Source organism: Gekko japonicus, unplaced genomic scaffold (genome assembly GCF_001447785.1).
Source record: "Gekko japonicus isolate JY-2015 unplaced genomic scaffold, Gekko_japonicus_V1.1 scaffold366, whole genome shotgun sequence".
Classification (NCBI taxonomy): Eukaryota; Metazoa; Chordata; class Lepidosauria; order Squamata; family Gekkonidae; genus Gekko; species Gekko japonicus.
In genome coordinates this window covers 832,019-845,402 of record NW_015159721.1, presented here as the reverse complement: position 1 = coordinate 845,402, position 13,384 = coordinate 832,019, and the positions used below count along the sequence as shown (strand labels likewise).

Sequence of the window (13,384 nt, the reverse complement as noted above, 5' to 3'; positions counted from 1 at the left end):
ATTGCAAATTCTCATTTTGTAACAGGTTTTTAAGTTGCCTGCCTTTGTGAAGTTCTCTATGTGTGCACCTTGTAAAACTAGAGGGGGCAAATGTCATGTAGAATCGCTTTCAGGAATGACTTCTGTTTCCCTGGGTGTGTACTCATGAGAATTAAATTGTACCAGTTTAGTTTAAGACATGTTATATACATCCTTCTTGTGTAGGATGATCATTTTTTAAACTGGTTCTTGATATTCTTAAGAACTTTTCAAAATCGTATGCTGTGTAATATTTGTTTTTTCACTAACTTCACAGAAGTTTTCTTAAATAATGGAAGAAATCAAATGCTCAGATTGTTTTTCAGCAAAATGAGGAAAAGCTATATGTGTAGCTGAAAAACACTAGAATTGAAATAATTCAGATTTACTTCAGAAGAATAGCTGTGCAAGTCTGCAACAGCAAAAATTAAACTGTAGTCTTTTTTTAAAAAACAACTTTTATTAGGATAATACACGTTCACATTATATCAACTTTAATATATATCCTTTTCTTCTTTCTCCCCCCCCTTTTCGTAGGCTTCCAACAGCGTACCCACCACCAGCTCAAACCTTAAATTCGAACATGTCTCTAATCTTTTATCATATAGCTATAGGTAACAAATGATCACATATATATCATTATAAGTCCATTTCTTTTCTCTTTTACATCCACTTAATAATTTTCAAAGCAAATCAGATTGTCCTTCACATCCCAATATTTCTCTAAATAGTCCTTAAAATCTTTCCAGTCCACAAAAAATTCTTCCGCCTCCAAATCTTTCAGTTTTCTTGTCATTTTGTCCATTTCTACCATCAAAAGCAGTTTTTTAATCCATTCTTCTACCCCTGGTATTCTGTCCAGTTTCCAATTTTGAGCATACACTATTCTGTAGTCTTGTGGCATCATAGAGACTAACAGATTTTTATTCTAGCTTTAGCTTTCATGGAGTATAGCCTACTTCATCAGATGGATGTGGCTGGGTCCTCATTGCCTAATGACTGGCAGATATTCTTCTTGTTCAACCAGACATAAACTGAGCATCTAGCTGTGGTTGTTGTTACTTGAATTTTGCCCATACTATGTCTTCTGCATTTGTTTTATCAAAAAATTAATTTTTTCAAAGAAATACTACAGGTACAATTGTGTACATGGAATGCTGCACTTTCTTTTGACTGATCACAGGATTTAGTCTACTGTCTTTAGAAGCTTAAATGATTCCACAGGTCTATAAAACGTGCTCTATATACAGCTTCACTCCTTCCTCCTCATGTCCTTGATGACCAAATTTATTATGGCCAGTTTTTAGTGTACTTGGGTGTCCACTCTCTTTGATGCTAAGTTGACAACCACATTTTTCCTTGCCATATAGTTTGTATTTTGAATTGATGTGCTTGTTCTTATAGATCCTCCTTATTCTGTTAATGTATGAGAGTCAATGTCATCCTAATTTAATAAATATGGTTCTTTTAAGGTAGTTATAGATCAGAGTCATCTATATATCTAATCCCCGCACATCGGGGGGACCTGGAGGGGAGGGAGAGTTTTGTGCACACGTAGGGCGGTCCCCAGGTGTGCACAAAAATCAGAAACCCTGTAAAAATATCAGGGGGATGTTTAAATCCCCCCAAAAATGACAGAGTGTCCCCTGCGCATGCGCAGGGAACGCTCTGCAGCCGGCCTCCCGCCGCTGCCGCGGGGGCGGAGAGAGAGAGCAGCGAGGAGCAGCAGCTTTGGTGCCGGGGTGGGGGTGGAGGAGAGAGCAGTGAGGGCCAAGCGGCCCTCACTTAGGTGATGGAATGGGGGGGAAGAGTAGAGAGGGCCGAGAGGAAAGCTGCTCGGCCCTCGCTTTGTTGCCGGGATGGGGGGGAGAGAGCAGCGAGGAGCCGGGGGGGAAGGCAATGGGGGGGAGATCAAGGGGGTGGAGGAGACGGGGGAACCGGCAGGATGGGGGGGTATTTACCTCCTCCTCCTGCTTTCTCCTCTGCCTCCCCCCCTGCGAGTATCGCGGGTCCGCCCCTTGTTTCTACCTAATGGTGAAAATATTAGCTTTGGGTAATTTGAAGAAAAAGGACTGTCAGAAGCCATTGTCTGACACTGTTTGGAGTTGGGTGCCATCAATATGTTGATGAGACTTGGCTCTTCCTCCTGCTGGATAAGCAGCCAGTGGCAGTGGTTAAGGGGGAGCTGGCTGAAGCTGAATCCATCCAAGACAGAGGTCATGTGTCTGGGAAAGACTGAAATGCTAGCTGGAGGGTCAACTCCTGTGACTCAATAGTGACAGCTGTAGACTTTGTAAAGAGTCTTGGGGTGTGGTTGGATTCTGTTCTGTCACTGGATAAACAAGTGTCCATAGTAGTGCAGTCAGCATTTTTTCACCTGTGCCAGGCCTGCCTGCTGGCTCCTTATTTGTCTGGGTCAGTCCATGCCATATTGATCCATGCAACGTTCATGTCCAGGTTGGCCTACTGCAATTTGCTCTATGTAGAGCTACCCTTGAAAACGCTTTGGAAACTGCAAGTGGTTCAGAATGCAGCTGCCAGGTTGCCGACTGGAGCATCATGGTCAGCTCATATTACTCCAATTCTGCGACAGGTGCACTGGCTACCAATTAGTCTCCGAATCCAATTCAAGGTGTTGATGTTAACTCTCAAATCCCTTAATGGTCTGGGACCCTCCTGCCTATGGGACCGCCTCTCAGTCATCCTCAAGGGGCCTCTTGCAGCTGCTTGACCCCAGGATGGCTTGGTTAGTGGTCACCAGAGTAAGGGCCTTCTAAATTGTGGCCTCTATCTTGTGGAATGCATTCTCAGATGATACCCATGCCCTGTTTTGCAGAGCATGCAAAGCTGAATTATTTAGGTTGGCTTTTGGAGAGTAACCATGTATTTGAGCTGTCTTAATAGTGGTTTGGTGACAGACACGTCTTTTAATCTTTTAATGTTAATATTTTGTGTTATATGTTTTTATGTTGTTTTTACCTTATTGCTTTTAATGTTGTAAGTCGCCATGAGACCCTTTGGATGAGTGGCAACTAAAAAATCTAATAAATAAATAGATGGCAAAGGAGGAGACAACAGTTTCTGGTCTTGCCTGTGCTAAAAATGAATTCTCTCCATCACTGAGTGACCTTGCCTCTCCATTCTGCTCCTCCTCTCAGCGTACTTAAATGTGCTGGTGACTCATCAAAGAATTAGGCACAATCTATTGTGAACTTCTGTGAGCGCCATTTCGGTGGGGCTTGTTCAGGAAGTATTCCTGATTAATGTATACGAAGGATAGAGCAGAGACATTGCAAATGTCAGAATAAATATCTCAGCATTCCAAAAACTAACATTCTGAATGTATAAATTTCAGCCATGTAAACATTACTTTTGATGTAGATGTTCAAAATGAAATGGATACAATTGACTTTGTCTTTGAAACTGGAAACCAAACTCGGTTACCTTCAAGCTACCTCAGGTTCTACTAACAATTTCATATTGCCTTTCTGTCTGATGTATAGATATTACTTAAATTTCATAGAGCTCTTAGGAAGTGAGCATTAGTACAGTTCCAGAGATGCTCAGTTTCTGTATTCATGCCAAGGTTTTATTGAATGTAGTGCATCTTGAAAAGGGCGTAATATTCTAGAAATTTAAATGAGAAATTAAGATCTAGCATCAGATCTTACTTCTGGGAAGTTACATAAGAGTGTGCTACTTTATATCTATCTTGATGATTTATCTGTAGATTTTTACACATAAAATTGGGATGTTATCTTGTAGTATGGTGACCGTTAAGTAGTATGAATGGTTGAATATTATAATTTCAAGAAACATGCACTTTTTAGCTATAGGAGTAGGGAAGGAATGAATATGTGGAGAGTTCTGAAGAAGTGAGCAGTGACTCACGAAAGCTCATACCCTGCCACATATTTTGTTAGTCTAAGGTGCTACTGGATTCTTGCTCTTTTCTATTGTGTCGAATGAGTAAGCCTTATCCAGCTTTGAACTTCCCACTGGAGACACTTTCCATCTTAGGTAATGGAGATGTGACTAGTCCAAGAATATTCCAAAAATGAGGTACAGCTAAAGGTAAAAGACTGTACCATTCTTGTGTTTCACCAAAAACACCAGGGCTTCCTTAGCAAATGTAATGCATTTTGCATGACTGAAAGAGCACTACTACTGCTGAGCAGACAAATAATAGTTTATTACAGAAAGATTTTCTTGACAAGTGTTTCATTGCACATCTGACTTGTCACTTTAAAACTTTCATAAATGCATCTTCATCATCCTCTAACTTTTCTTTCAACAGGTAGAGAAAATTGTTGATAAGAGGAAAAACAAGAAAGGAAAAACAGAATATTTAGTGCGATGGAAAGGCTATGAGAGTGAAGATGACACGTGGGAACCTGAACAGCACCTTGTGAATTGTGAGGAATATATACATGAATTCAATAGACATCACAGTGAAAAACAAAAAGAAAGCACATTAACAAGGACAAACAGGACTTCTCCAAATAATGCAAGAAAACAAATTTCTAGATCTACCAATAGTTCGTTTTCAAAGACTTCTCCCAAGTCTTTAGTTATTGGGAAAGACCATGAATCAAAAACTAACCAGTTGTTTGCTTCTGCCCAGAAGTTTCGGAAAAATACCAATCCCCTCTCTGGTAGAAAAAATATGGATCTTTCAAAATCAGGTATCAAAATCCTTGTGCCCAAAAGTCCTATTAAAAGTCGGACAGCAGTGGATGGATTTCAGAATGAAAGCCCTGGTAAGCTGGACCGCATAGAACAGGATCAGGAAGATTCTGTAGCACCTGAAGTGGCAGCAGAAAAACCAGTTGGAGCCTTATTAGGACCTGGAGAAGAGCGTGCCAGAATGGGGAGTAGGCCAAGAATACATCCGTTAGTGCCACAGTTACCTGTACCAGTAACCACTACCATTGCATCTGCATTAACAATAAATGGAAAAGGTAAGTGTGTATTGCTGGCTGCAAAATTTGCCAAAAATCACTTGGTGTTCTTGTAAAAACTTCAGCATAGTTGTTCAGCTGATCTCTTGCATCAATATGTTCTTGGTTTTGGATTAATTATTATCCTGTACACAATTTCTCGTTATTTATTTGAGAACTCTACAAAAGCACTTACAGCTCCCCGGCCTCTTCCTTGAAATCTATTGGAATTAACTCTCCTAAAGTGAATGTAAGTTATGTATGTAGCCTGATATGTCAAATTGAGCATTCACTATTGTTGTGTGGTTCCTTGTGTTTATTTAATTATATATATTTTTGTGTTTAATTATATCTTTCTATCTTGTCTTTTCTCCTGGGACTCAGAGTGGTATTGCTGACATGTCTTGAGGCTAGGCCTAATATGATGTGTTGTGGATTTTAGGAATGGGAGCAGTATTTATCATGGAAGCTACGGTTTTTGTTATGGTATGAATTCTTCTATTGTAGTTCGCTAGTGTGTTACCCCTTCCCCTCTCCTTGCCGAAAGGATTCTTAATCCCCCTCCATGCACCTTTCCAAAAAAGCAAAATTATTGTGCTTTTAAAGACATTCATTTAATCTGTTCCCCAGTACATTCATAAAATATACATCAGAATATATGTGCTCGGCTAAGGCCATTAAAAAAAAAAAAAAAGGAGAATACTAAATTATACCTGCCAGAGAGCAAAACTGAAGCCAAACTCTGCAGCTGGGTGAACTAGAAAGCCAAAAATGGTGAAATGTTTTTGCCAGAAACGCAGCTGATGCCCAACAACAAATAAGGGCTGTATGATAAGTAACATCAGTGGGATTTTTAACCATCCTTATTTGTATCCCTCAGAAGCACAGAAATTCCTTGTATTGTCTTTTTTTTTTGGCTTTTTTTTGTATTTTTCATATGTGCATGTGAGTGTGTGTGCACCTGGAAGTCATGGCGACCTCTGGTGACTGACCCCTACTGGGGGCCTGAAGGATAGTCAGAGAGGTGGCTGAATCGAGCCTGCCTCCCGACTGCTGGTATTCCAAGGAGGTCTCTCTTCCAAGTACTTGCCAGAGTCGACCCTGCTTAGCTTCTGAGATCTGACAAGATCAGGCTTGCCTGGGCTATCCAGGTCAGGGCAACTTCCTTGTATTGTGATACTGCTTTCTGGCCCTTGTAAACATCAAGTCAGGTTACCAAGGTCTCTTAGTTCCACCCAGTTGCATTTGAAGAGGAGATTTCCCCCCTATTGTTTAGGAAGTTGTGTGGATAAAACTATTATCTTAAACTGTGCCCATTTTAAGAGGAGCACATAAAGACATGCTAGAGTGTCTGGCTGCCATTTGTTGTCTACTGTGTTCTTCTTCCCACCCAAGAAAAACATTACTGTCATAGGAAAGAGTAATTGAAATTTGTTAGCGAGCTATGTCGCAGCATTTCTTCTTCCCTCACCATGATTTTCCTGTTTCTGAGCAGTGATTGAGCAGAAATGTTCCTTATGATAGAGGAATGCACAGTGCCTTAATACTTATGGAGGCCCTGATCTCAGAAAACATTATTTTCTGCCAGGTTTTTGGCTGAGGACAGCGACAGGTAATATTGTGTCTGGCACCCTCCTCTCTCCTCTCTTTTTTCTCTCTGCCTCCTTATCCTGCTCAAGAGGTGGCAACACAGTCTGAAACTGGTTAAAGATGGATTCATTAACGCCATCTGGGGGTTGTTTTTAAGGATGTAATGATGTATTTATTATATTTTTAATAGTGTTTATGGTGTATTTTATTTTAATAGTGTTCATCACCCAGAGCGCTATGTACTCCAGAATAGGGAGGTTCATAATTCCAAAATTATAAATAAATAAATAAACCAATAAACGCTCTGGATTTCAGACTGAGAGGAGGTGATTTCCTTTTTATGGAGACAAATAAGCACGACAGAGACAACAATTTATCTACCTGCCAGCAAGGAGCAGGATAAATGGCTACTTGGATATTCTGAGTTGGCCGATAAAAGTTTTGGGACTTTTAAATAAAATTCTATAAACAAAAAAGTTTTGGGACTTGTGTCTTGATTTGATCAGAGAACAGGTGCAAAATAATACTAATGGGGATTCAAACCTGACTTCATGATAGGCAAAGTTAAATGCTCCCATCTGTGACTTGAAGAGTTAAAAGGCCTGGCCACATGTAGTGGGGCTTCTCCCTGGTTGGGTTCTTTGAGGCATAGGTGCTGGGCTGCACGTTCTTCTCCCCAGCCTCTTCCACCCACTGTTCCCTCTGGCCATGTCTGTTGGCCTATAGCCTCTGCACTTCTTTGCAGTGCTCACACCTCCAGAGAGCCTGCAACCTGGTGGTGTTGCCCACCAGCAACCTGTCTGCCAAGGCCCTGACCCATGGAGAACAGCCATCTCCTCGGGGCCTGGCTCCAGGGTGGATGCCAGCACCCGGTCCAGCCCTCAAATCGGGGATGACTTTCCCCAGGCTGGCTGTATGGGCACAGAGCATGTTGATGGTGTCTTATACTGAATCAGAACATTGGTCCATCAGAGTAAGTGCTGTTTACTCAGATTGTCATTGGCTCTCCATGGTCTCTGAATTTATTATTCATAACATGGAGTGGTGGGTGCTTTTTTTGGCAAATCTTTTTACTAGGGTGAATTCTACTGGAGTGAATCCTCCTGAATAGTGATCTAGTATAATTGTCAATCAGTTAGTTTATTATTACAGTCTTTGACCAGTACATAATTTAAATAGTATAATTGTCCCAATCCATGAAGCTGGAGATCAGAACAGTCCTAAGAACTTTTGACCCATCAGTTTGTTATCACTTTGTAGGTAAGATCTACATAGCATTTCTGTTGAGCAGACTTCAGTTTGGATGGCCAGTTCTAGGATCATTGGCCCAGAGGAGGTAGGATTTCATAGGCTCGGCCACTGTCATGTGTTATCCCACTTGGTTAGTAAGTATGCAATTTCTAGGAAGGACTTTTTATATGCAGGAGATGCTGAGGATTGAACCCAGGACCTTCTGCATGCCAACCAGATGCTCTACAACTGAGCCTTGGCCCCTCCCCAACCAAACTAGTACGACAAAACTCCACTGTAGTGGTAGGAATTTTTTTGTTTTTAAGGGGAATATTTGAGTTTGTGGTCACATTTTTACTGTGTGGGAAAGTTAGGTTAGATTAAGCTATCTTGTTGGAATTTCATCTTGATTGTTCAGACAAAACAATATGTTGTGTATAGATACTTGATGCAGCTGATAAGAGGGCGACTTCCTTATCTAGAAAACATCAAACAATTGGTCCAAGATCTGTTGTTGAAAGAACTGATTTATGTTAACCTGTACAGAATTAGAGTGCTTCCTCATTGAGTTCATTTTAAAAAGAGATGCATCTTTAAAAGGTCAGAATCCTGGACTCATTAACATTTTTAGGACATGTGATTAAATTATAGCCTGATTTCTGAGGTTCCCGCCTCTATTTTTTAATTATTAGAACAGATGATAGGAAGCTTAAGTTGTTTGCCTCATGACTGAGTCATGCTGGTCAGTAAGGCAGGTTATCTCATTCTGTGGTCTCTCCTCCCTGCTCCATGGAACAGCACTACTGCTTACTCCGGTTACAACTAGAAACAGCAGTCAGATGTTAGTGGCTTCTGTTCCCTCTGAAAAGATTAATGTAAACCAGTACTTCTTAACCTTTAATCTGCAACTGCTTATTAAGTATACCAAGACGGGTAGCCGTTTTAGTCTGTTTGTAGCAGTAGAAAAGAGCAAGAGGCCAGTAGCACCGTAAAGACTAACAAAATTTGTGGCAGGGGATGAGCTTTCATGAGTTACTGCTCACTTCTTCATTGTTATTAAATACCCCCTCAAGCCACAAGTGAAAGATTAAAACAAGGCAACTTTACGCATCTAGATATAGATATAGTACATAGATCATACAGTTAATGGGGCCTTGATGTCTAAGAGCCATCCAGCCAGCTTCTTAATGTTGGATTTGATTCCTATTTCCAGGGGGTGGGGGTGGAAACGGCTGCTGAAAATCCCACATACTTCCCATGTTTTGTCTCCTTGGGGGCTGTATGGGTGCCCATTAATCATTGGTCTAAACCAAGTGTTCCAGTAGAAGTGCTGTGCATGTTACCAAAAATATTGTTGGTCTGTATGTGAAAGCCAGTGTGCATGTTGAAATTGACTTTTGAGAATCTTGAAAATCCATGCTACAGATCCAGTCCTTTTTGAAAATATATTGTTACCCTTGTCTTCGTGCAAAAGAATGCATTGTTCTTTTCACTTTCTGATTTAGCATCTCACAAGTGGGGAACCCGCTGAGGAACACAAGGGCTGAGAAAATCCTTCCCCCCCCCCCGGTCCCCACCTCCTCTTTCCTTCCCTGTGTCTTTTGCCATCTTCTCCTTCATTCCCCTTAAACTGCCTCCGTCACCACTGCCACCTTCTCTTCTCTAATACCGCCATCTTGCTCCTTCCTCCAACCCTCCTATTGTTGCCATGTCCGCCATCTGTAGCCTTCCTCTTACTGCTTTCTCCCCCCGTCCTCAACTGTTACTTATTTTTTTTCCGAGCCTGCTCCAAAATGGACCATAACAGGAGAGTGGGGCTTGTTAACTTCCTCCAAAGAACAGCATGGTGCTCTGGGTTCATGGCAAGCATGAGCTGAGGGCCTTATAAGGTTATACTAGCACTATGGGTTGAAACAGTTAAAAAGCTGGTGTATAACTTAAAATGCATCCCTGATTTCTGAGATTCCAGATTGCATTGCTTACACTTTCAAGGATATCTTTACGGTCAGAGGGACGATACATTATTAGTTGTTTATTGGTTTTTAGCAAGTGAGAGTGGCAAGAAGAAACTTTTTTGGCACCTCATTTTCTGAATTGCGCCAAGAGGTGCTGAGTTCCCCCAACATCCCCCCCCCCATGATGTACAGCAACTAAGGTTAAGTTGATTGCTATCCAGCACCATCTCTATGCCCCCCTGGCCACATAGCCAATCAGTGGCTGGGTTAGGCAAAGTTCTTCCATAAACAGATGTCTCAAGGTGCTTGCCATGTTTTCTTGCCCATCTAATTTTTTAAAGTATTTATTGATATATTTTTTTAAAGTATTCAGACAGAGACACAAGTTTTTACTTATTTATTTTTTAGATAATCAACCTTACCACTGATGTAAATTGCTGCCAGCAAGTGGCCTTCCAAAACTTGGGTGAATTCACCCTGGCTCTGAACTTGGCCAGCACTACTGCCAGATTTATACCTACCCCCTCAGTTAGGACTTTATCTATCTACTCTAACCAGGTCTAGTTAAATAAATTTAAGTTCCACAAATGTCAATATCCAGATAAATCTGCAAATTCAGACCAAGTGATATGATATCCTTATTTTTTTTAATTCATGAATGTAACACTGACAGTGACCTTGTGAAGTCTCAGTCAGCATTATTTTTTTTGATTGAGTTGAGATCAAATTCTCTGTTTTTTAAAAACTATTTAAAAATGTTTTGGATTTTTTCTTTGAACTGAGTTCCCCTGGATTTATAGAAAGGTCCCCCGTTTCTTCACATGGCCTCATATTGTAAATTTTTTTAATTTGCACTCTAAGGCCATGTTCAGAATTAGATATAAAGATATGCACCATTTTTACCTCTTTAGATTGTTCGATTCTCTCTCTCTTTCTAATGCTGAGCCATAGTTTATTCTGTTCATAGTTTATAGCCATAGCTTGAACTTTCAAAAAACAAACAACAAACAGTAATTGAGAGCTTCTTGTCTGCTTCCATTTTCCATCTACTCAGCATTCTAGTCTTTAGGTACGGTAGCATGCAAAGGTAGATCAATGGCCTTAACTATGGCTTGTCAATTCAGACATCACATCAAGCAATGTGTTCTTTGTTTATTTGTTTTTACTCTTGGTTTGGCATGGTGTCTCATAGTGGCTTGTCTGAGACCACTTGATGACTTTGTGTTTGGAGCAAGACCTCAGCTAGAAGCCTCTGGCTCTCTGCTCTGCTCTTAGCTGGTATATTATAACCAGTTTCAAACTTGAAACTGTATTTAGTTCCTCTTAGTTTTGCTTTTATATAAGCAAGCTGTTGCAGAACAGTCCTGCTGACCTGTGAGTGCCATTCCACTTTGGGTCCTCCAGGGGAATGAAACGCTCAGTGATAGTCCTGGGTTTCCAATGGGAAGTTCACTGCCTCCTTATTCCACCTGACTTTCCAGAGTATCTATGCTACCATCAGCTAGTCATTTAGAGTACCTCCCTTTAAGAGCCAGCAATGCTAGCTTTCCATCTGCATCACCATTTAGAGGCCTAGCGCCTATGTCTCCCTCTTGCTCTGATTATCTGTCACAGGAACAACTTGCTGCACTTGTGTACTCCTGGGATCTAGTGATCTCTTAACCAGCTGCCTTGCATTCCCTGGTGCCTTTTTAGTAACATGTTTGAGTGGGGCTGATGTGGTGATGGAGAAAAACTTCCAGCATTCAAATAAGAATGTCCACATAATACTCTGTTCAGCAACAGATCAAGCAAGTATACAAAGTAAATGTGCATACACACCGTCTTCTGTTACTCCTACGAACATACCCTACATGCTGTTATTCTAGGGTAGGCTGTTTACTCTTAACGTTACAGCACTCTATCAGTCATCCATTACGTTGAGTCTTTGTCTAGGCTATTTGCCCTTTGTTGATTCCACGTGACTCTCAGAAATTCCATGTGATATTGGGAGTCATCAACATGGAGCCCAGATGTGAGAGTTCCACGTTATTCCACGTGACTCTCAGAAATTCCATGTGATATTGGGAGTCATCAACATGGAGCCCAGATGTGAGAGCTCCAAGTTATTCCCAGTTGGAATCAGCCAAAATGGACCTTGTTCCCTGGTGAGACCACCGATAGCATGAAACCGGGCATTGAGGTCAGGACGAGAGAAGCTTCCAGAGGAAGCTACTGAAGCTGGAATACACGCAAGAACTGCAGGCTCTGCTAGAATTCAAAAGGCTAGCCAGTGAACAGTTGATGCGGGAGTTCCCACCAATCAGCTGGGTTGCCCTTTAAATCCCTTCCGGGAATAAAGAAAAAAGTGTGTGCAGCCTGGAAGCTTCAAAAAAGATCATCCACATTCCTCTTGCAGTGTTGGAGCCCTCCAGAGTAGCTCCAATTGTTCTCCAAACTCAAGCCGATCAGGCAGAACTGAGGGCAAGTGGGCTGCAGCATAGGGCTTAAGTAGCCAAAGGGGCATCCCAGCCCCACCCCTCCAGGCCACCTCCACTGATACTGCTGGCCAGCCCAGTGCAGCCGGTCCTGCCCCTTGCAGCCTGCAGACAGCACAAGCCTGCTGAAGGCCGCTTCCTTTGCCTCACTCCCCCTCCTGATCTGCAATAGACGGTGACTGGTAAGTCAGTGCTGTGTTTATCTGTTTTCCCACCCCCACTTGGGTCAATCTTTCTCTTCCTGTTATTCACAGGAAAAGATACAATCTAGCATTGGACACCCCTGTGTCTCTGTGACCTCGTAGGTGTCACATTCCTGCCAAGGTGTGAGATGGCCTTTTCTTCGGTCTCTGCTGGCTAGTAACATTTGCTTAACCAAACCTCAAGTACTGGCTGCTTGTAAAAGCCATCACTGGGCAGAAGGATGCTTGAAAGCAATTAACTTATCTCCTATTTCCTGTCCTTTTACCAAAAGGGAAACTTCTGGGAATGAATGTGGGGATTTTGCAGTCCCCAAACTCCCCGTAGTGTGCTGTAGGCTAGAATGGAGGGTATTTCTCCACACAAGCATAATTTGCTCGCTTCTTATAAATGAATGGAAACATGAAACAGGTTACATGGTGCAGGTAGTGTTTGCCTGGTATAGATAATTACACATTAGGTCATTTTTTATGACTTAACGATACTTCCATTTTGTCCAACAAAGTTTCTCTTTCATAGATCTTGATACCATAAGGGTGACTGCGCTTTAGACTATTATAGTAATCTGTTCTTGTATTGTTATCTTGACCTCTGATCAGAGAATTGATGAATACTGTATTTCTCCCAATATGAACAACTATGTAAGGAATTATTCTCATTAAAACAAATGCATAATAATAGTCTGGATTCTTGTACCATTTCTCCTTGAAAGAGATAAGGCTTCTACGTTGTTTTGTGTCCATAGTTTACCGCTCTCTAAGGGTTTTTTGTTTCAAGTATTGCTAATGCGTATCAGATCAAGCTTTTTTTGTGCTCTGCTAAGTAAATATAAGGACATTTCTATTGGTTTGTCACATTTCTTTTCTAAGTCCTGAAAACAAATGAGCCAGTGAGAATATATTTGAAAACCATCGCATAATGGAGTTGTACTGGGAATTTCCCCCCAAAGTAATTTTCTGTACCCCGCCTAATC

At 41.4% G+C, this 13,384-nt stretch overlaps 1 protein-coding gene across 1 annotated transcript in view; it reads left to right on the top strand.

The window, feature by feature from the left end:
* Positions 1-13,384, top strand: part of CDYL (chromodomain protein, Y-like) — a 170,586-nt gene that overhangs the window by 35,634 nt on the left and 121,568 nt on the right. The window contains exon 4 of the mRNA XM_015420962.1: positions 4,316-4,979. Within this exon, the coding sequence (XP_015276448.1) occupies positions 4,316-4,979 (664 nt within the window). The remainder of the gene's footprint in view (positions 1-4,315; positions 4,980-13,384) is intronic.